This window comes from Aegilops tauschii, chromosome 4, assembly GCF_002575655.3.
Source record: "Aegilops tauschii subsp. strangulata cultivar AL8/78 chromosome 4, Aet v6.0, whole genome shotgun sequence".
In the NCBI taxonomy this organism is placed as follows: domain Eukaryota; kingdom Viridiplantae; phylum Streptophyta; class Magnoliopsida; order Poales; family Poaceae; genus Aegilops; species Aegilops tauschii.
The window spans coordinates 434,069,864-434,091,827 of record NC_053038.3 but is presented as its reverse complement, the minus strand read 5'-3'; the positions used below and the strand labels follow the sequence as shown (position 1 = coordinate 434,091,827).

Sequence of the window (21,964 nt, the reverse complement as noted above, 5' to 3'; positions counted from 1 at the left end):
TATTTATTTATTTAATTCCTTTTCCTTTTTTTTTAAACGTTTTAGGGGCGGGGCCCATGTGTCATAGGCCCCAGGGGGCCATAGTGGTTTTGGGCGCGGGTGCGGGCACGCAGGCCCGTGGCCACCAGAGGGGCACCGGCGACAGGAGGGCACGGCGAGGCCGGTCGCCGGAGGCGACAGCGGTGAGGCCACGGCGGTGCGGCGCCAGGGCGCGGCGGAGAGGCCTCAGCGGGGTGAGGCGCTGGGCGCGGCCAGCGCGCGGGAGCGCGTACAAGCAGAGGGGGGTTCGGGAGCGTGGTGCTCGTCGCCCATGGCGGCGGCCGAAGCTCGGTGCTCAACGGGATGAGGGCTAGGCAGCGGAATCGAGCACGGGGGGGAGAGGGATTTCGCGGCGGAGCTCACAGTGGAGCCGTAGGGCATGGCAGCAGACTCGAGGGAGGCTCGGGGTGGCCGGAGTCGGTGGCGACGTACGGCGGCCCGAGGAGGAAGCCCAGCACGGGGCGGCGTCGTGGGGGCGTCGGGGAGGCGCGAGATCCCGCCATGTCTTGGGCGAGGACAGCGGCGCAAGGACGGAGGAGTCCGGCGAGGAGGCGCGGTCGAGGCGGAGGACGAAGACGGGCGGCGGGGTCCGGCGGTGAGGTGGCCTCGGCGAGGGGCGCTGGCGTGGTGGCTGGGACGAGGAGGCGTCCGGCGAGTGCTAGCGATGGCGTCGTCGTGGACGAGGGCGTCGAGCGGCACCGGGCGGCGAGGCACGGTCGTCGGGGCGCAGCGGGGTCGAGCCCGGGGGCGAGGTGAGGCAGCGGCGGCGGGGTCGAGCCCGGGGCGAGGTGAGGCAGCGGCGGCGGGGGCGAGCCCTCCCCGATCCAGATCGAGCAGAGGGGGCGAGGAGCGAGGGGAATGGGGGGGTTCGCCTCGATCCAGATTGGATCGGGAGGGGGAGAGGGAGTGGCGTCGTGGGGGGGAGAGTGGGAGTGGTTGCCCTAGGGTTTCGGCCGACAGGGGAGGATATGGGGAGTGGGGTGGGCCGGCCTGGTGGCCCAGAGGCTAGTTAGGCCGAAGCCCAGTGGGGGGGAAAGGGAGGCTCCTTGTCTCTGTCTTTCTTTTTTTTTAGTTATTCTTTTGTGTTTCATTTCTAGTTTCCTTTTATTTTAGTTTTGTAAAATTTATCACTAGCACCTAACTTAGTATTTGTAAATATACTACTGCCACAATAACTTTGGCACCTAGCTAAAATAGTTTAGTATTTTGTAAAACATAATAGGAGCATAATTAATTGTTTTTGCTGTTGTTTTAATCACTTTGGGGTATTTAATTATTTTATAAAGATGTTGTTTCTCCACCAATAATATCCATGATTTATTTGTCACATTGAGAACATTTTAGTTTTGACTTTTGAAAACTTTAATTGTTTGACTTGAATTTGAATTTTGAATCGGTTTTTGAACTAACCCGAGATTAACTAAAGTGATCATGGTGACGTGGCACCGTTAACAGAGGTTTACTGTAGCTTAATTATCCGGGCGTCACAATTCTCCTCCACTACAAGAAATCTCGTCCCGAGATTTAAGCGGTGGGGTAAGGGGGAAAAACTAGGTTACAAAATTCTAATGATTCTCTTCGGTCTTGGTTGCTCTTCTCGAAGAGGTTGATCCATTACATTGATGTCTTCATTCTGCTGTTTCAGGTCATCATGATGAAGTTGTCGTCCTTTCTTCGGGAACTCCATCGTACTTACGACAGAGTAAGGGGGTATTCTGGAAGAACGGACTTCTGCAGGGTTTACTATCTGGTCAATATCATCGGGGAAGGTGGCGGAAAGTATCTCTCGAACTAAACCTTAAGAAAAGCCGAGAACAAGTAAGAAAGTACCATGAGAAGTTTCAAACGGGTAGGCAATCGTTCGAAGCCTGAAACAAAGTGTGAAAGGGGTTCAAAGCAATCGGAATAAGTATTATGTCTGATGCCAGTATAGATCAGTAGGACGATGGTCCGTGAATTACATACCAGGCCACGCTCGATGAATAAATTTGGGAACAGGGGGTGCACAGGAGAGTCAGGTTTCGATCCTGTGGAACTGTGGGTTATGGGCCCACCATGTGGGTTAAAAGTAGGAAGGGCGGTGACATCTTGCACTATCATGATAGCAAGGCATGTCAGAGGGTAGCCTGTCAGTTATATGTCAGCAACATCGTCGGTACCAAGGGCGAGGGACGAAGAGAACCATTTTCCTGCTCGTTGAAACGAGGCGGACCATTAGGCAAAGTTCTCGTCCATCGGTGGTTACCGAAATGTCACCAACAATAATAACAGGGTCTTACTGACAGAGTTGTACACCGAGGTGTTTACATAAGCAGGAGAATATTACTTCTTAGATCATATAGATCACCAGAAAGGTTAAACCAAACAATGGAAAGGAAAATATGATTATTAGATTAAACAGAAGAATGGAAAGGAAAATGTGTTTAAACACATATTTCAAGGGTATATCCTTCCCAAGGACAAGCAGAGCATGATATCCATGACGTGATATAATGTAGAAAACTCTTTAGGTACGGGAGAGAAATTTCATGACATTACCCATACAACGGTGTGTGGATAATTGAGCAGGAAACAATTAGCTTTGGGCTTCAAATGTTCCTGTTTAAAATCAGAGTACCATAGACATGCTTCGAGATAGCATTGACATGGTCAACAGGTGAAGATCAGACTTTGGAAACAAAAAGGATCCATCAGGAACAACTTATAGAGTAAGTCTTACAATTTCCTCATGGAAGAATAGCTAACCTTGCTAAAAAGTAAAACTTATAACAATAGGTCCTCCCGCCAGGTGTGTTAGGCATGACATCACCTTACCGGGTCATAAATAGGCCAATGTTATAACTCTTGGAAATATGTTCCAACCATCATATCTGACCGAGATTCAGATCTGATTGATGTCAGGATAACTCAGACTCAGGGTCCCTGAGAAGAAAAGGTGCAACACAAATTGTCGAAACGACATCGAAGATTCTCGGGAGATGAACTATGGAAGCGAGTTCCGAACAAGGGTTCATAATTAAATCAAGGAGAGGTGAGGAGGTGTGCTTGACTCAGCGACAATCCATTGAGATTTCCAAAAGATGGATTTCCACCACTATGTGAACAAGGAGATAACATTAGCTAGATCGAATGACTTAACGATGTATGCTCGAGGAAAACATACACAGTTAAACATTGGTTGAAATGTGCACCCGAAATATGGGCTAGGTAGCACAATCAATGTTCGAATGATGATTCATTAAGCCATAGACGTAGAATGAAACTATAGACCAATGACTTCAAAGCAATAGGGTTGCTAGAAGTCTAGAATTTACACATCACAGACCATTTGTTGGTATTCCTCTTAGAAACAACACGGGGACCAAGAAAGAATGGTGATGGGGAGAAGTATCACTGTACCAAGATGTCATGCGAGGTGGTGAAATTCTTACGACATACTTGACATAAAAGATGGTAATACTCCAAGGTAAAGAAGAACAATTGCTGGATAGCAAGGAACTCAAGGTATAACACCAAACACGAACAAGCTTGTGTTGGAGGGAAGGCAGTAAAGTGGCCGATGATAACACAAATCATCAAGGGAAAGGATGGTCTTTCTCATCATGAATTCAATCGATATTCTGGAAGGACTCAGAATGCTCATGATGATCACGACACATTTGTCGAGAGATTCCATGAAGATGCAATCGCTCGGCGATGACATCAAGTCAAAGGAATGATGAAGCGAAAGGTTATTGGAACCCTGGGTATGACACAAACTCGGAATCAAGCTTGTTGTTCAAGGCGAAATGATATGACGAGGAAAGTCGGCGTAAGCTTAGCTCATCGTCGAAAATCATGCTTCGGAAAGAAGGACCAGATAGCACAGTTAAAAAGTTGCATGATAATGATATAGCCGATCGGGCTAGGAATGACTTGAAGGGTTACTAAATCATAAGCAACGAAAATTACTTAGAGTTATTGAATCGGAGTGTGGAATCGATTCACTTAACGGTGTTCTCGAGTGTTTAATAACTCGGAGCCCGTGAAAAATTGGAATCAATGAGAATGTAATACTTGATGGAGAACTCATAATAAGTTATGCAGTTCCGTGATAATCTCGAGATACCAGGGGGTAATACTCGATGACGAACCAAAGTAGAGGTTGGACTGGGGTATTGCTCTTACAGAAGACAAGTGCTTAAACTTGTACGAGAAATGGTATTTAAAGGAGAACATGGTAGGAACCACGTCCACGGATACCAAATGAACTTATTACAAGGGGACAATTATTTTAAGAGAAGCTTCCCTGATAAGGTATACACCGTGTCCATGGGCATGAACACAAAGTTCAAGGTCGACTCCCACTTCTTCAATGCATAACCTTTCATTCACTTCTCACGTTTGATGAAGTTGCGGTGTGAATTTTTTTTATCTGGCAAAATACCAGAAGAGTATGACTCATGAAAAACTTTCGAGTTCACACATATTATGAAGGGCATAGGTTCAACCCATCAAGGCGTCTTAGGAACATATACCACAAACTTCGGAGTAAATATTACAAGCTCGAAAGAAGAGCATTGTTCAAAAACAGATGATACAATTTACCAAAGGCATTATATACCCATGGAAAGGCTCACAAGGTTATTCAATATGAAGGACACTGTCGGATAAAATCTAACAAAGGAACCGATGGTCCACAAGGGATCTGATGTGAGCATCGGTACTCAACCAGAGGAAGAAGAATGCAAGGAGATCTGATTATAGAAACAACTGACTAACTCAAAGTTCAAATGCAACAGAATTATGATTTCCAAATCAGGGGGTCAGAAGCAACGCTCTGATCAAGAATGGATAAGTTGGGTAGGCTTAGGGGTACAATCGATGGCAATTTGATAGGTCGAGATCCAGCTCACGTTTAAAATGACGTCTGAGCCGGAAGAATGAATTCTAGGATATGATTGAGGATTGCGAGCATTCGCAACAAATTGAATCAACGGACTCAAAATGATAATGACAAGAGATGCCATAGGCTAGCTTCTAGGGTTTAGCCTCTACGATCTCGTGGTAGATCAACTCTTGTAATACTCATATCATCAAAGATCAATCAAGCAGGAAGTAGGGTATCCATCGAGAGGGCCCAAACCTGGGCAAACATCGTGTCCCCCGCCTCCTGTTACCATCCGAATTAGACGCACAGTTCAGGACCCCCTACCCGAGATCCGCCGGTTTTGACACCGACAGTGACGTTTGAGCCGTCCCAACTTCAATTTCAGAGGTGCAAACTGGCAATTTCCTTCCAACGTTAAAACTGCTGTATCAGCGTTGATGCGGTCTGGTGAATGCAGAATCTCCGAAACCCGGCGCACCCAATGGGTTGTGGATTCTCCTTCCTCCTGGACACAGGCAGCTAAGTCCACAATTGACATGGGTTGCTTGCACGTGTCTTTGAAATTCTGAATAAACCGGACTCTTAACTCGGCCCATGAAGTGATGGAGTTAGCTGGCAAGTTCTTCAGCCAAGTGCGAGATGTTCCTTCCAACATCATGGTGAAGTATTTAGCACATGCCGCATCATCTACATCCAGCATCTCCATCGCCATCTCATAACTCTTAACCCATGCCTCGGGGGATAAATCGGCAGTGTAATTTGGCACTTTACGTGGGCCCTTGAAATCCTTGGGCAGCCGCACGTTGCGTAACGCTGGGACGAGACACGGCACCCCCAAAGAACTGGAGGTCACCCCTGGTTCCACCGAAGTTGTTGGACGAACCGGAGTAAGTTGTCGGGCTTCATGCTGCTCCGCTAACTCGGCCTCTCGACGTGCCCTAGCACGATCCACCACATCCTGAGCATCACCACCGCCACCCGCCGGGTTATGGCCACGGGGCGGATTACGGTTTCGCGCACTGCTTGACACGGCCGGTTCATCCATATGCCTGCTGTAACTCCGGCTTGGGCGGGGAGTAGAATGGATCCTTTCGCGGCTATATGAATGTGACGCCCCCGATTTGACCGTACACTAATCATGCACGCAAATGTGTACGATCAAGATCAGGGACTCACGGGAAGATATCACAACACAACTCTACAACATAAATAAGTCATACAAGCATCATAATACAAGCCAGGGGCCTCGAGGGCTCGAATACAAGTGCTCGATCACAGACGAGTCAGCGGAAGCAACAATATCTGAGTACAGACATAAGTTAAACAAGTTTGCCTTAAGAAGGCTAGCACAAACTGGGATACAGATCGAACGAGGCGCAGGCCTCCTGCCTGGGATCCTCCTAACTACTCCTGGTCGTCGTCAGCGGCCTGCACATAGTAGTAGGCACCTCCAGCGTCGTAGGTGTCTTCGTCGACGGTGGCGTCTGGCTCCTGGACTCCAACATCTGGTTGCGACATCCAGATAGAAAGGAAAGGGGGAAAAGAGGGAGAGAGGCAACCGTGAGTACTCATCCAAAGTACTCGCAAGCAAGGAGCTACACTACATATGCATGGGTATATGTGTAAAGGGGCATATCAGTGGACTGAGCTGCAGAATGCCAGAATAAAAGGGGGATAGCTAGTCCTGTCGAAGACTACGCTTCTGGTCATCTCCATCTTGCAGCATGCAGAAGAGAGTAGATTGAAGTCCTCCAAGTAGCATCGCATAGCATAATCCTACCCGGCGATCCCCTCCTCGTCGCCCTGTTAGAGAGCGATCACCGGGTTGTATCTGGCACTTGGAAGGGTGTATTTTATTCAGTATCCAGTTCTAGTTGTCATAAGGTCAAGGTACAACTCCGGGTCGTCCTTTTACCGAGGGACACGGCTATTCGAATAGATAAACTTCCCTGCAGGGGTGCACCACATAACCCAACACGCTTGATCCCATTTGGCCGGACACACTTTTCTGGGTCATGCCCGGCCTCGTAATAGGAGCATAATTAATTGTTTTTGCTGTTGTTTTAATCACTTTGGGGTATTTAATTATTTTATAAAGATGTTGTTTCTCCACCAATAATATCCATGATTTATTTGTCACATTGAGAACATTTTAGTTTTGACTTTTGAAAACTTTAATTGTTTGACTTGAATTTGAATTTGAATTTTGAATCGGTTTTTGAACTAACCCGAGATTAACTAAAGTGATCATGGTGACATGGCACCGTTAACAGAGGTTTACTGTCGCTTAATTATCCGGGCATCACAATGAATAAGCCTGCTGCTGAGTCAAAGCTGTGTGAAGGAGCTCCCTAGCCCACCGCGTCTCGGCCGCTACTGGGGACTCGCCTTCGGTCGGGAGAGCCGCCAATTATGAAGCGGCAGCGACAATGTTATCCATCGGGTTAGAGTAGTGACCCGGTGGTGTTGGGACGTGTTGTGACGGAACGTTGTTCTGACGAGGCGGATCCGTTGGATGCGGCTGAACCGGCGCCCCCGTTCCAGGTGCCTCCGCCCGATTTACCACTGGCGGATTACTGGTCCCTGCTCCTGGGGTATTAAAGAGGTTCCTAGCGTCATAAACCAGCGGCAGGTGAGACCGGTACCTTCTCCTCATGACATCGTTTGACGCGCTCTGATCCAACACAAGCCGGTAAGCCTGCGCATCCAATGCGGCCCGTTCCGCAGCCATCCTGGTATCCTCAGCTGCCAGGTCGGCCTTGGCCTGAGTTATCTGATCTTTCACCTTTGCGATTTCCGCGTTATGCTCATCTTGATTCGCCGGGTTAACTTCCGCCATCAGTGTTGCCAAGGCGTCAAATAGATCAGATCAAACCTGAGCCGGCGGTCCCACGGGGCCTCCTGCCCCGGCCGCTGTTGCTGCTACTGATTCGGAAACCATCGCCGCTGCGGTCGAATAGTGGAGCGTTGGCTGCGTACCGGCCATGAAGATCGCAACCCGGCTTGGCAGATCAAAGGGGTCCGGAATACTGTCGCCATCGGAACAGCCCCCAATCCGGCCATCTTGCAACTTGTACAATGACTCGGTCTCTCCGGTCGATGATTCATCGTAAGAATAAATGACGGTCTCACCACCAGATGCCGATCTATCCTCAGATTCCGCTCCATGGATGACTCCCATGAAGGCACGCTTCATGGCAGGCTGAACCCAGGCAGGTCTCGCACGCTGAGCCGTCTCGATGAGGTCGGTGCAGATGTCCGGCTCAGGGCCCGGTTCGCCGATCTTGCCAATGAAAACGTGGATGCCGCCGAAGGGGACCTGGTACCCGTACTCGATTGAGCCGGCCTCGGGGCCCCAGCCTGCGTCGTCGATGTAGAGCTTGCCGCGACGACTCTTGGTCATCCGGCCCACAGCGTATCCCTTGCGTCCTTCGAAGCTGCCCTCTAAGAACTCGAAACCATCGTGCGATAGCCCCACGGTGGGCGCCAACTGTCGTGGTTTTGTCACGGCAGATGTCCTAGAGAAAGGACTTAGTCATGGAGCCATCGCGACGGGTTAGCTTAAAGGGGTTAAAGCAGACAAGGGACACAGAGAGTTTATACTGGTTCGGCCCCTTGCGGTGAAGGTAAAGGCCTAATCCAGTTGTTGTGGAATTGCTAGGGTTTCGATGACCAGGGAGCGAATTCGCTATGCCTGGTTCTCGAGTTGTTGTTTCTTGTTTCTAAACCGCCGCCGGGTCGTCCCCTTATATACATGGGTGATGCCCGCCGGTTTACAGGATCCCGAGGCCGGCTCATAAACGTGTCTTACCCGGTCTCTACTCTTTCTATCTTACAACACAAGTTTGCATATCAATGTCGGCTTATGTTTACAGGCCGTAATCCGCCTTTGGGCCCTGAGCCTTCATAAAGCGCCTCCGTCTTCGTCTTCATGGGCTTCAAGTATAATAACTTATTTTGGGGATAACCCGGCCTCTCCTGGCCAGTTTATACCCAGTAGTAATATCCCCAACAGTTCCCCCTTTGGTCCATGGCCTTCCTGGTGGCGGAGGGGCGGGAGATTCCCATCCGAGATTGGATCTCCCTCTCTGTTCTCTTCTGTTTCGCGCTCCTAGATCTGGCCCTTCACCGTTTCTTAAATTCCGGGAGATTCGTAACTCCGATTACGCTGAGATTTTAACATGATTTTTTCCGGATATAAGCTTCCTTGCACCCGAAGTATAGGTCCAACCGACGTTCGAGGAGGGCACAAGACACCAGGGCGCGCCCTCGTGGGTTGTGGGCCCTGTGGGCCCCCGTTTGCGTTGATTCCACCTCCCAAAAATCACATATATTCCAAAATAATTCTTCGTAAAATTTTATTGCATTTGGACTTCATTTGATATGGATATTCTGTGATACAAAAAACATGCAAAAGCCAGGAACTTGCACTGGGCACTGGATCAATAGGTTAGTACAATAAATCATATAAAATGTTGCCAAAAATATGTAAAAGTTGTATAATATTGGCATGAAACAATCAAAAATTCTAGATACGACGGAGACGTATCAGCGTCGACGAGGAGTGGAGGGGCGACTAACACAACGTGGCTCTGGCGAGTAGAGACAAGGGCAGATCGATTAGCGACAACAGTGAGGAAGGGAGGAACATGATGCAGCGCACTCCCCTCGCCATCGGCTGGAGGCGACAAGGAGAATTAGTATTGGGGAAGGGGCGGTGCTGGCTAGGGTTCCCGCCCGAGCCACCCGAGGAGATGACGCAAGGGAGGGGGAGGGGGTATTCCATTTGATAGGAAAACGTTGCAGAAATATCTCCGCTATTAAAAACCTTAGAGGTAATGTTACAAGAAATATCGACGGACTGTAGAGAGAGAAAATGTGCCATTGTCGGCAACTTTAAAAATGTGTTGAATTGAGCCCTCGTTCGAAAAGTCTCACTGCATATTTCCTTGTCAACCATATCAAACTATCTCTACCAAGAAACCAAAGTGGTGGTACAAGACAACCTGTCAAAGTGCAAATCCAACATGGAAGGAAATAACAAGATGTGATAGATTATCACATTCCATTTCTTAAAGCAAACAAGAAAACATGGATTTTTTTTGCGTGAAAACGTCTGATCTATTCATCTTCAATCATTACATCCATATCTATAGACCACCTAGCGACGACTACAAGCACAGGGATATATTTAACACATAAAAATGTTATATCGAGTAATTCGACAAGTAAATTGCATTCATCAGGAAGAATGTAGGAAATGTCATACATTTCACCTATTGTTCCATCACCATCTTAAAAAAAACTATTGTTCCAACTCAAAACACATCAATCCCAAGCGGAAAATGCACAATCTTATAGATACCAAAGCTATGTTGTAGAAAAAGTATTCACACTTGTGTAGAAATCAAACTTGTGTCAAGAAACGTGGTCTCCCACTCAAAGAAATATTTCGTTTTATGGGACACACAACAACATGTTGGTTCCCAAACAAACATAGCAGCTAACTCGAGACTTCCAGATCCGGAAGCTTAATGCAATTTTTTATTATGTTTGAAATGCTTTACACTATCGACGAATTTTTTATAATAGATCGGATGCTTTTCGTAAAAAGGGAAACTTGAGGCTTGTAGAGGGTTGGGCAATGGTCCATGGAAAACTGTACTAATCTTCTTCGCCCCTCTTTGCAGAATACGCCCGTGCATGGTCGAAGGCTCGAAGTAGACGACGACTAATCGAGGAAGATACATGGAAAATGAAATATTTATATATAAATAGTGGTGGGCCACGGAATAGCCTTGTGTGGTTGTGTTTAGGCCGGCCGGTGGTTCTAGCCGGCGCGAAATTCTCCAGGCCGACCTGGTCTGCAGTGATTTTTTCCGCCGCACGCGCACTGATTTTTCCTCGCACCGTGTGACCGCGACAACCGGACGGATCCCCGCGCTCGAGGCAAAGCTGCGACCGCGCTCCCGCTGCTAAAACGGGCAATGCGTGTGCGCCGATACCGCACCCAAACGGCAATGCGTGTGGACGGCAACATGGCGTGGCTACGCTTCCACCACCCATGCTCGGATGAATCCCGTTCACGCGCGTTCGTTCCCTCCCGGCAGCAAAGATACGTAGAGGAGGCGCGTCCGTCCGTGCAACGGCCGCGTCTTGGACTGTACGCTTGCACTGAGGCGGCCGGGCACCGCGGTCGTGATCTCCGCCGTCGGTCGCCTCCGTTCTGGGCCAACACGTACATGCCCGTGACACAACACACGGGACGCGTTTGGTAGACCGCATACATTTTAGTTGGGCCCGCGCGGAAAGAACATGACCCGTTCGATTATCCACATTCACTGTTGGGTCTGTATAGCATGAACATTAAAGCATCTCTGGGTCTGTATCTAGAGGAACGCTCAATCGGCCGTTTTTTGTGGAGCCAGGCCTGAGCGGTGCAACCCTAGGCACGTGGGCGTGGGCGGTTGCACGCGTGGATGCAGTCACGAAAAGTCGCGTTATTTCCAGACGTGTCGTCATAAATTATCCTCACCTACCTTTCTCATCGCTCTCTCCCCTCTTCCACACTCACACCGGCGGCGGCGGCGGCCACCAAAGCGAAAGCAGGACGATCGAAGATGGCGGCTACCATCGGAGCGACTGCAGACCTTCACCGGAGCGCATCGACCATGGCGGTAGGTCCTCGCCCTCTTTGTAGATTACTGCTTCCGACTCGGGCTGGATTAGATTTGAGCACGCGGCTGGAGAGTTAGGTAGGGGAATGAACACATAGGGGGGGGGGGTGAGGATTGGATTAAAACACTGCCATGGATCGATTCTGCACCGACGACTTCTAGGGTTCATAGGTCATTTCTCGATTACATCGGGGGTGGGGATTGGGGTACAAACTTTCTTGTCTAGCCGCGGCTACCCTGGAGTCGCGTCGAGCGGTGGCGGGGGGTAGCGTTCTTCTTTTCTTCCTCATCGTCTTCGTCTTCATCAAGAACGATGGGTCTTGCACGGTCGCCTGCCGCCAGCGCCCTGGCCACCATCTGCACCTCGTCGTTGTCGGCCTTCGGCGACCCGAACGTCCTACTCCAGTATGCCGCAGCACGCTGGTCTTGAGGCGCCTTGTACTGCCTGTACTTGGCCCATCTTGTCCGCTGTCCAGCGTCGCTGGAGTCTGCCTGATTCATGGCCTAGCGTAGGATGTCCACTAACATTGCGCCATTGGCTGGGTTCGAAATCAGTGTCTTCAGCTCGTCTGACGTAGCCTTCTTCATCACAACATCGGCCTTCTTATGCATGTCATCGATGCTGCTGAAGTTCGAGTAGGCTTTCATGGTATGCTCGAACTTCTTGCGGTCACCGAGCGAGCACCCCAAGGAAGAATGCCCTCCATCCAATGCCCCCAGGGGAAAGGGTTGGGTTTGGAGTTGGAGTTCATGGTGAGGGGAAGGTGGTGAAACAGAGGGGGTTTGAGTGCGGTGCTGGGTTAGTAGGGTGGGTTAATATAGGAGCGTTAGGCCGATATGAATGAATGGTAACCACTGAACTGCGTGATGTTCATAATGCAGATGGACAAGGGCAAGGAGTTCGTGGCACCATTGGAGAAGGGCAAGGAGGTCGTGTCGCCATTGGTCGAAGTGTTGGTGCAGGATCACCCAAGCGCCAAGCAAAGAAACTATGACCACTACCATCAGGAGTCAGGACCAAGCCACTTCTGCAAGATTATCCTTGCTCCAAAGCTGGAGAGTCTGCCAATGCCTCTGGAGTTCATGAAGCACTTCCCCGCCATCCCTACAGAGTTCAAACTGAAGACGAACACTGGCTGCGCATGGAGGGTGACGGTGAAGGTGATCAACGGTAGTGTCACCCTTGATCAGGGTTGGGCCACCTTCGCCGCCGTTCGTGAGAGCATGATCGGTACATGCTGACGTTCAAGCTACCGACCCCCAACACCGTGAAATTGATCGTATTCAACGACGAGGGTGTGGAGGTGGCCACCAAGTGCAAGGAGCGCGATAACACTGTCAAACTTGCCTAAGGTTAGTTTTTTGAAAATAAGAACCACAAGTTGGCAAGCCTAAGGAAATCTTGCGACACTTTCTGTGTGTATGTCATGTGGGGCCTTAGTGTGGCTTGCCTAAGGTGTGACTTGAACCAAACACTCACCTAAGTTGATCAAACTTGCACCTTAGATGTGACAATCTTTGGCAATCTTAGTCACAAACCAAACAACCCCTAAGGCTTGTGTTTGTGCCTAAGTTTGTTCTGTTGCTCTAGTTTAGTTTTTAGTTCATGTGTGTCTCTGGTAGCCTCACCGCATCGAGGAGAAGGTCACCACACAATTGTTCTGGATATAACCAAACAACCGGACTTGTGTTTCCTTTCAAATTAGTCCGCAACCAAACAGTATGCATTCCGTTTCAGCACATACAGACTAGCAGATGCTAGCTTTTTGCCTACATATGCTCGGGCAGGCCTAGTTGAAATAAGTATGCAAAATGCCTGAAAACGATGCAGGTATGCAAAATGCCTGAAAACGATGCAGGTAACAAATGCATCGAAGATCGCCCCCGTCTGCCCTAAGCTAGTGCTCCGTACGGGGGAGATCGCACTGGCAAGAAAAATGCTGGAGTACTGGCAGAGTAACAGACAGGCGGGGCCAGGCCAAAAGAAGGACGGGCGGAACGGGCCCGCCACCGCACAGTGGCGGCACGGGCAAGCGAGCAAAGTCAGCCCCGCCCGGCCCCGCCCAGCCCCGGCCCATTTCTCTCCCACTCCCTCCACCACTCGGACACGGAGCCGCGGAGGAGAGAGAGGGAGAGAGACTGGGAGGGACCCCACGGCGTGCCGTCGCAGCTGCAGCTCCCCAGAAACTGCCGTCGCCTTTCCCCCCGGCCAAAAGCAAGGCGAACCAACGGCAAGCAGCGCCTCCCCCGAGCCCCCCCTCCCCTCCCCGATCGACCCCGGCGCGTGTGGCCCGCACCGCACGCCCCTCCTCATCCTCGTCGGCTCCGCCCAATCCAGTCCCCTGCGAGGCCAAACCCTTCTTCGCCCAGCCCCCACCGGTCCCGCGGCGGCGAGGCGGGAGGTGAGCGCGCGGGGGAGCCTGTACCGTTCGGGGCCGATATGTTCGCGAGCAGGCCGGCGGTGCACCCGGTGGAGGCGCCGCCGCCGACGGATCCGGTGGAGCAGCCCACGGGGGTGCTCATGAAGGACCTGCCCGGGATGCCCGGCACGGCCGGCGGCCTCGCGCTCCGCCTCGCGCAGTTCGCCTTCGCCGGGGTCGCGCTCGGCGTCATGGCCTCCACCAACGACTTCCCCTCCGTCAGCGCCTTCTGGTAACCTCCCTCCCCACTCCCCATCCATCCTGGTAGTTTCTCATCATCCGCGCTACTACTAGTATTTGCCCCAACTGGCTCTGTACGGCCTGAGCATCAATCGCTTTACAGTTCTACTACTACTTCCAATCGTTGCTCAAGAAAGGAAATATGATCTCACATGCACCGGTGGGTCAAGTGTGTGTGCGCTCTTAAAGCTTGGGTCCGTGGGGAGTTCCGTGTTCAAGAACGGAAATATGATCTGCTATGTACTAATACCTAGGCACTCCATCTGTTGGAGCTTTAGCTCATTTCGGTAATAGGTTCCCAAAGGTTGGAGACTTGGAGTGCTGTTTGTAATGCAACTTGTGGAAACATGTGTCTATGGTCACTCCTGCCTCAGCTCAGAACGAACTATAGGAGTGTGGATTTGGAGGCAGTTGGGTACCAACCTCAGTACACTATACCTTCTGAACTTTAAGTTCGTTACGCTTACCTTCTGATCTTTCTGGCCGACTTTTCTCCATTTTGAATGTAATGGATTGCCTCAGTGATGAGGACTAAAAAGCATCAGCTTATCTGTAGTGACCTACTACTACCTTGTGCAACAAATAAAAATAAAAATCTGCCTGTGTGGCATCATCTAGTATTGCATACTATAAGTTGCTAAAAACAAATTCTAACGACAACGGACTTCTCGTCTGAAAAAAACGACAAGAATGTGCTTAAATGTATTAGTAAGGCACTTGTGTTCTGGCATGCATAGGAAGTAGCTTTAAACATTTACAAGGCGGATAAGTATACATAGCACAGTATATTTATGGAGGGGGCAAGCAAATGTAATCATGTGAAGACTATTGTTATCCAGAAATAGGGTGTATTTATTTATTTATTTTGACAATTCTGTATTGTAGTAAATCCCCTGCATATATGTGCTATTCCACTGAACATGCACGATTTCAAGGTGAGATGACAGTATGCTGGATCGAAGTGTCAAAAACAGGGGAGTGCGTGCAGTACTTGAATTCTGAAATTATTAGTAAGATTAATTATATGAAGCCAAGGATTCTAGTAGCAAAGAAACTAATTGTAAGATTAATCTATTTGCTACTTCAAAAAAACATGCAATTTCATGTCACATCATAGGAATATAATGCCACCACATGCATATGAACATGTCACAAACTGGTGAACTACAATAGGAAACAGGGTTTTTGTTGTTGTTGACGGTTTTGCTTTGTGGTTCAATGTCTACTGAATATCTCAGGGGTACAATCCCCATGTCACAAACTAGTGAACTACAATAGGGACAGAAATATCACATCCACAATTCCACATGTCCTTTTCTAGTTATCCTCAACGTAATAAACTGCATTTCTGTTCACTATTTATGAAACTGCCATGGGCAGAACAGTGGATTGTTACATTATCTACCAGAGTAAAACAGAGATCCCTTATGTTTTATCCATATTATGGAGTTCCTTTAGGGTGTGTTTGGTTTGGGAACGAAGTGGAACGGAATGTCATGGTTCCATTCCACTAGAATGGGTCGGCCTGTCCTTATGTTTGGTAGGAGCAGTTCCAAGGAATGGAATGGTTACATTTTGGTGTTTGGTTTGAGAGATGGAATGGAATGAAATTGTTCGTCTCACTTTATTACATTGATTCATACCGAATTAGATTTTGATAGAAAACTAAACTGAACTGAATGTTGAACACTTGATTACATCGATTGTAATGAACAGATGTACTTGACGCTGCAGTACTGAAGAACACCCAGGAAACACAGAATGCTGAATACAGAAGAACAGATGTGCTTGACGCTGCAGTATATTGATCTGGAGAAACACCCACGGCAAATGTCACTGCACACCACGGGCTCCTTGGTCCAGCAGCCAAAGCTCCCCGATGATGGCGCCTTAGGTGCGCCCAGCCTCCATGCCCGGTGGAAGGAGACGAGTGAGAGGGCTGCCCGGCCTCCCTGCTCTGCTGAAGAAGATGATTGAGAGGGCCGCCCGACCTCCCTGCTCGGTGGGACGTGTCAGGTGCGCCCAGCTGGGTCGCGGCCGGTGGGACGGCAAGCAGTGCCAACGTGAGGATGCGGCGGTGGCCAGTCATGGCCGCACGCGGTGGGGCTGTAGGCGGGAGCACACGCAATGTTGCGGAGGGAGCTGCGGCGCTGGGGAGGGGGAGACGCGGGGGTGGCTGGGGCGGCTGCGAGCGCGACGGATGCGGCGGTGGCCATTCATGGCCGCGCGCAGTGGGGCTGATGGCGGTGGCGCACGCAAGGTTGGGGAGGGAGATGTGGCGCCGGGGAGGGAAAGACGAGCGAAAGTCGAGCGAACTGTTCCATGTCGCCTGCTTGATTTGGAGGTACCGCCTAGTTCCGCATAAATAGGGAATATGCCATTCTGTGGAATCGGTGGTTCCCGTTCCTTTGACAAACCAAACACTGGAATGGGCTCTGGGAACGGAACCGACCTATTACAGTTCACTTGGTGACCCCAATAAAACACACCCTTAATTGAGTTGTAGCGCAAAATTTTCTTTTGGCAAAGACTGGGGGACTAGCAGGATTTTCCTCTTTTTGCTATCATACGTACTTCAAAGTAACTTTTTGATAAAATGAAAGGGGTGTGTGTGTGTGCTTCTGGGACTGCCTTTTCTTTTAGGAAAAGAGGGGCCACCCCTTCCGATCTCATATATAGAAACCCAGGTCTTCCTGATACAAACTACTCTTGTGGCACTTTTTACCTTACTATACAATTCCTGATGCAAGTATGTTGGGTTTGTATAGAACGACTTAGTCCCAACCTTTCAAGTTAATTATGTAGTTATTCTGAATGATCTTAGATAAAAAAATACCCCTAGGATCATACTACAATGTGGAAATCCGATCATACTATGTACTTCAGTGTAACATTTTAAGAGGAATTTACACTTATACATCTAAAACTACCATGTTGCTCCTTTTATATTTTCCAAGTTTATTTAGCTAAGCCTTCTTGAACATATAGGTTTCTCTGGTTTTGTTACTGCTTATTATATGGCATGCCTGTGCGTAACAGAAATTCAACATTTGCATTAGTGATGAGTGGATGATCTAAATTTTGTATTTTAGTGAGATAGACATGGGTGGGTACTTCTTTGTTGGCCCAGTTTACAGCAGGCAACACAGATTGTGTTCATGCTTTGGAGTTATAAAGGGAAACTCTGCTGTGTCTAGTTTATTTGCTTGTTTCTTCTGCTCCCAAGTTTACTCTGGCAGTGCTATTCTATATTTCTAGTTTCTGACAAACTGACGGAGTGCTGTTTTGGTCAGCTATCTTGTTGCAGCAACCATATTGCAATGCCTGTGGAGCTTCTCGCTTGCCATTGTCGATATCTATGCATTGCTTGTTAAGCGTTGTTTAAGGAACCGCCGTGCTGTTTGCCTGTTCGCGATTGGAGATGGGGTAAGTCAATATACATCTCTGTTCATGTCTCTGATGCTTGTGAGATTTACTTGGTCAATCTTCTGTATCATCTTCTTTGATCTGAATAATATGTGCTGATATATATATATATATATATATATATATATATATAGAATTTGCTACCCGTGTGAACTTTTCCATGTATCCAGTAACCTAGCGCTTTTCCATCATTCTTTTTAACAATATTGGCTGCGTGGTGTATAGACTAAGAAATCTTGCAGTGAGATAAAGTACATGCTCAGATTACGGCAATTGAATGAAACTGCATCTTTATTGCAAGTTCCTGCATGTTAGTTTCATCCTGGAAATTATGAATGCATTGTCTTTTGACTGTGTGAGGTCTAATATAGTGATCATCGCTGTTTCTTGGTAGATCACGGCAGCACTCATCTTCGGCGCAGCATGCTCGTCGGCAGGCATCACCGTCCTGATCGACAACGACCTGAACATCTGTGCCGAGAACCACTGTGGCAGCTTCGAGACCGCGACGGCGATGGCGTTCATGAGCTGGTTTGCCCTCACGCCCTCCTTCCTGCTGAACTTCTGGTCGATGGCTTCCCGATGAAAACAACGAGAGGAAGATATAGCTTGACTTTTTGTGCGCCCAAGTTACGGTTTAGCAACATCTGGATAGTGGCACAGCTAATCGCATCGTGATCGGAAGCTGATGTGCGCCTGTGGAGACACACACGTATCTAGTACTACACCTATGTAAAAAATGGAGTAGGTAATTAATGGCTTGTCTTTGAACATTGTGTTGCTATGGAACTCTACTAGGATTCTTTTGACCCAGGCAGGCTCGTGCCCTGTATAACGCTTGATGTCCTGAACCAAACTGGTTGAGTTTTGCCCTGAATTATCTTGTTTTGTGCATACAGAGAGCCTAGACATGTGTTGCCTACTGTGATCCATGATGAGTAGGGGCGCACTGTCGCTATCTTTTCTTAGGATAGGAGAATGGAAATCCACTGATCTCCTTTCCTTTTCGCCGCTTGGTGTGTTGCAAGGATTGTCTCGTGCCCTTATGGCGTGGTTATCTACCAGGGCCGAATTCCAGGCCACGTCTCGGTGCTGCCGTGCTGGTTGTCTTTTGTCCTGAGCTGGGGATGCATTGCTAACCATACCAACGTTATCGCAATCCCCCCACAAGAAACGGGAGAGGATCGTCGAGATCGACATCAGATGCTTCCATCTTCCAACGTTGGTGTAATGGTAGAGCGCTTAGTGGTCCGATCGGCCGACATCGCAGTGGCCAGTGGAACAGAACTGCACTACACTGACAGACTGAACCCCGAGTTGCAAAAATTTGCTACAATGGCCGGAGTTTCTTCATTGCAGGAACTTGACACGAACTGTGACGCAGATTATAAAACTGTACAGTGCTACGTCCATGCTAAGAGGCTTATTTATCTTCAAGTGACCATTAGATTACACTATCCGATAGTGTCAAGAAATGGAGTGCCTGCGATCCTTGGGCGGCTTCGTGCGGACCTTCCCGCCGCCCAGAGGGTCGCGCACGAACGGGTTGAGCCGCCCGAGCTTCTTCATGAACCCGCCGCCGCCTCCTCCGCCGCTGCCGCCCTGCTTCTTCGGCAGTGGCGGCTTCCCCGACGTCGGGAAGCTCCGGGTTCCACCCGCCGCGAGCGGCGGCGCCGCAGCCGGTGCCGCGCCCGACGGGTCCCTCAGGCGCATCTTCATCTGGAGCAGCTCCATCCTAAGCTCGTCGTTCTCCCGCTGCAGCCGCGACACCTCGCTGGACGGCGCGCTCCGCTCCCGCCCGTTGAAGCTCGGCGTCGGCCTGTACGACAGCGCCGGCGACTCCCCCCCGGCGTACGACGGCGCGCCGCTCGGCGCCTGCGATGGCGGCGGCACGCGGAGGCGCCGCTGCTCGTGGTACAGCACCTGCACCACCGTCTGCACCGGCAGCCGGTCGTTCTGCGCCGCGTGCGCGCACGCCTCCCGCGACAGCTTCTGGCAGTCCATCACGCCGCACACCTTCTTCCTCTCGCCCTCGCCCAGCGACGGATGCGCCTACCCAAACCATCCATCACATTTGAGCACTTATAAACAACAAGTAAACGAATGAAGATCGAGTTTAACGAACGGACCTTCAAGTAGATGTCGATGGCGCGGTACATGCCGTCCTCGTTGAACCGGGCGCGCTCCGGGATGAGCTCGGCGAGGCCGGTGAACTTGTCAACGGGCAGGTTCACGTCCGAGGAGATCTCGGCGAGGTAGCTCTCCATGAGCTTGCCGACCGGGCCGACGTCGTTGGGCGGCGACGCCGCCGAGGCGAAGTCGTCGTCCGTGTTGTAGTCCAGGCGCGTCGCCTCGCCCTCGTTCTCGAGGTAGCCGGCGAGGATCCTCTGCACTGCGTCGACGTCGTAGGCCGTGCCGGCGCCCTCCGGCGAAGAGGACGGGATGAGCAGGTCGTCGAGCACGGCCTGGCCGAGCTGCGCGGCCATCCGCGTCTCCAGATCGAGCCGGCACGCCAGCGACGTGTCGAGGTAGATCGCCGCCCGGAGCAGCATCGACAGGAAGCTCACCGACATGGTGTTCTTCTCCCTCGGCAGGAGGCTCACGATCGTCTCGAGAACCACCCGCTTCTCGTGCTCCTGCCTCGGCTCCATCTTCTTCCGCTCCCTCCCGTTCATGTCCTGCAACAAGTTACAAGTCGACAGTACGTGTCAGACGTTAGCTATAGCAAGAGTATATACTGTGCTCTAGGTAAGGTGTTCGACTCGATTACCAGTCTTCGAAGGGACTTCTGAGCGTAGAGCATGATCATCGTCCCCATGGCGATGCCCTTGAATCCCCTCGCCTTCATGGCGATCATGACCCTCTGGAAGGTGTCGATCCTCAGCGCCGTCAGCTCGTCGGCCCACCAGTCATCGACAGGCTTCGGTGGCGCGCCCACGTCGTCCAGCCCCTCATGGCCACCGTCGCCGCATGTCATGGTCGCTATGGCGTCGATGCACCTGCCAATGAGCTGCACCTTGTCTGACGCCGGGAGGAGCTCCTCGGCCCTGCGAAGCGCGGTGACCGCGCCCTCGAGGCTCGCCAGCGCCACCTCCTCCAGGTAGGCCTCGGTCCGGCCGACGAGGTTCCCGGGCTTGCACTCCTCGGTCATCTCCAGGTGCTCGGCGGCGCAGCGCAGCATGGCGACGTTGTCGGCGGTGATCTCGAAGTTGACGCCGTAGCAGAACTTGATGACGAGGTCGAACGCCTTGGCGTCGCCGGGCATGCCCGTGATCTCGAGGTGGGTCACCCTGGACCCGTTGGCCCCCGACACCAGCTTCCTTATGTAGCCGCATTTAGATGCCAGTGGGAGCTGCAGAACTTGTCATTAGAACTCAGGATTTTTGGCGATTCCATATGATTTCTAAGCGCGCGGTAAGAATCAAAGGTGGGGTTGCCTCTGGCTGGTTACCTTGTGCAAGTTGAAGCTGCTCCCCCCAACTTGAATGGTAATATCGCTCGGGAATTCTTGTGAACGGATCCTGCACCAACCAGTTGGAAAAATTGTCGGATCGAGCTCATGAGCTACTGCTAATCCTAATAAGGAACTTCAGGTTCAGCATGTGATTGTTCCACATCTAAAATACTTGTCACTGCACGGTGCTGCTTGCTTGAAAGCAGTTTCATGGCGCCAAAGAAATGGCGAGCTCGTAGATTCAAACAGGCAGCAGAGCGAAGGTACGTACCAGTCGCTGGTCCTCTTCATCGCGGCCGAAGAGAACTGAGTATCGGTCTGCATCCTGGAGCACCCTCGCAAGCTCTCCGCTCTCTCTCCTCTCTCTTCTCCCTTCTCTATGTTCTGGTCATCTTTATCTCACCCGACGTCGACGTCGTGGGGAGGGAAATCGGGGCAGCCAGCCCGAGCATCGGGTGAAGCAGGTGCAACACTCGCGGATTGAGGAGTCCGTCCGCCACTGGGCTCCTCTCCTGTGGCGGCGGTTGGAAGCCACACAGGGGTGGATCAGATGGGAGAAAATCGGACGGACAGCTCTGGTCGACTCTGGCCTCATCCCTCCTTGTTGGCTGCTGTCCTTGTCGTCTCTCGCGACTTGTCTCGGCCTTCCTTTTTGGTGTTCTTGGAAGCAAGATGCCCTTGGGTTTTTGGAAGCTTGTGTCGGCGATGCAAATCTTGCAATCTTGTCTTCATTTAACCACTGGAATCTTTGTCTTAAGTGAGGTTTAGTGGTCTGGGTTTCATTGGGCTGCAGTCTCAGTGTTTTTCAGTTTCCGCCCAAAGTAGACCCATATAAGTA

The 21,964-nt window shown here is 50.5% G+C and overlaps 2 protein-coding genes and 1 pseudogene across 3 annotated transcripts; 2 read left to right on the top strand and 1 right to left on the bottom strand.

The window, feature by feature from the left end:
- The first annotated feature begins 11,495 nt into the window (after positions 1 to 11,495).
- LOC123493787 (uncharacterized) lies at positions 11,496 to 13,043 on the top strand (annotated as a pseudogene).
- Positions 13,044 to 13,651: 608 nt separating this feature from the next.
- Positions 13,652 to 18,549, top strand: LOC109749859 (CASP-like protein 5A1). Of its 2 annotated transcripts, XM_073496873.1 has the most exons (4): positions 13,652 to 14,238; positions 15,963 to 16,590; positions 17,540 to 17,672; positions 18,067 to 18,549. In XM_073496873.1, exons 2-4 carry the CDS (start codon positions 16,316 to 16,318, stop codon positions 18,256 to 18,258), a joined length of 600 nt encoding a protein of 199 aa, XP_073352974.1. In that variant the 5' UTR covers positions 13,652 to 14,238; positions 15,963 to 16,315; the 3' UTR covers positions 18,259 to 18,549. The 2 variants fall into 2 exon arrangements, with proteins under 2 accessions (XP_073352974.1, XP_020164388.1); XM_020308799.4 differs by lacking the exon at positions 15,963 to 16,590 and having other exon boundaries at positions 13,661 to 14,238.
- Positions 18,550 to 18,989: 440 nt separating this feature from the next.
- On the bottom strand, positions 18,990 to 21,713 carry LOC109749857 (BTB/POZ domain-containing protein SR1IP1). Its single transcript, XM_020308798.4, has 5 exons — positions 21,398 to 21,713; positions 21,124 to 21,193; positions 20,443 to 21,024; positions 19,802 to 20,350; positions 18,990 to 19,724 (listed from the first exon to the last, which is right to left on the bottom strand). Exons 1-5 carry the CDS (start codon positions 21,448 to 21,450, stop codon positions 19,140 to 19,142), a joined length of 1,839 nt encoding a protein of 612 aa, XP_020164387.1. The 5' UTR covers positions 21,451 to 21,713; the 3' UTR covers positions 18,990 to 19,139.
- Between the last annotated feature and the right edge of the window lie 251 nt (positions 21,714 to 21,964).

Bases quoted from the DNA above. Each gene is read 5' to 3' on its own strand.
- LOC109749859 (XM_073496873.1), top strand. From the start codon at position 16,316: ATGCGGCGGTGGCCAGTCATGGCCGCACGCGGTGGGGCTGTAGGCGGG. The intron at 16,591-17,539 runs GTACCGCCTAGT...TGTTTTGGTCAG, and splicing joins GTCGCCTGCTTGATTTGGAG to CTATCTTGTTGCAGCAACCA. The intron at 17,673-18,066 runs GTAAGTCAATAT...GTTTCTTGGTAG, and splicing joins TGTTCGCGATTGGAGATGGG to ATCACGGCAGCACTCATCTT.
- LOC109749857 (XM_020308798.4), bottom strand. From the start codon at position 21,450: ATGCAGACCGATACTCAGTTCTCTTCGGCCGCGATGAAGAGGACCAGC. The intron at 21,025-21,123 runs GTAACCAGCCAG...CAAGTTCTGCAG, and splicing joins GCAGCTTCAACTTGCACAAG to CTCCCACTGGCATCTAAATG. The intron at 20,351-20,442 runs GTAATCGAGTCG...AACTTGTTGCAG, and splicing joins AGAAGTCCCTTCGAAGACTG to GACATGAACGGGAGGGAGCG.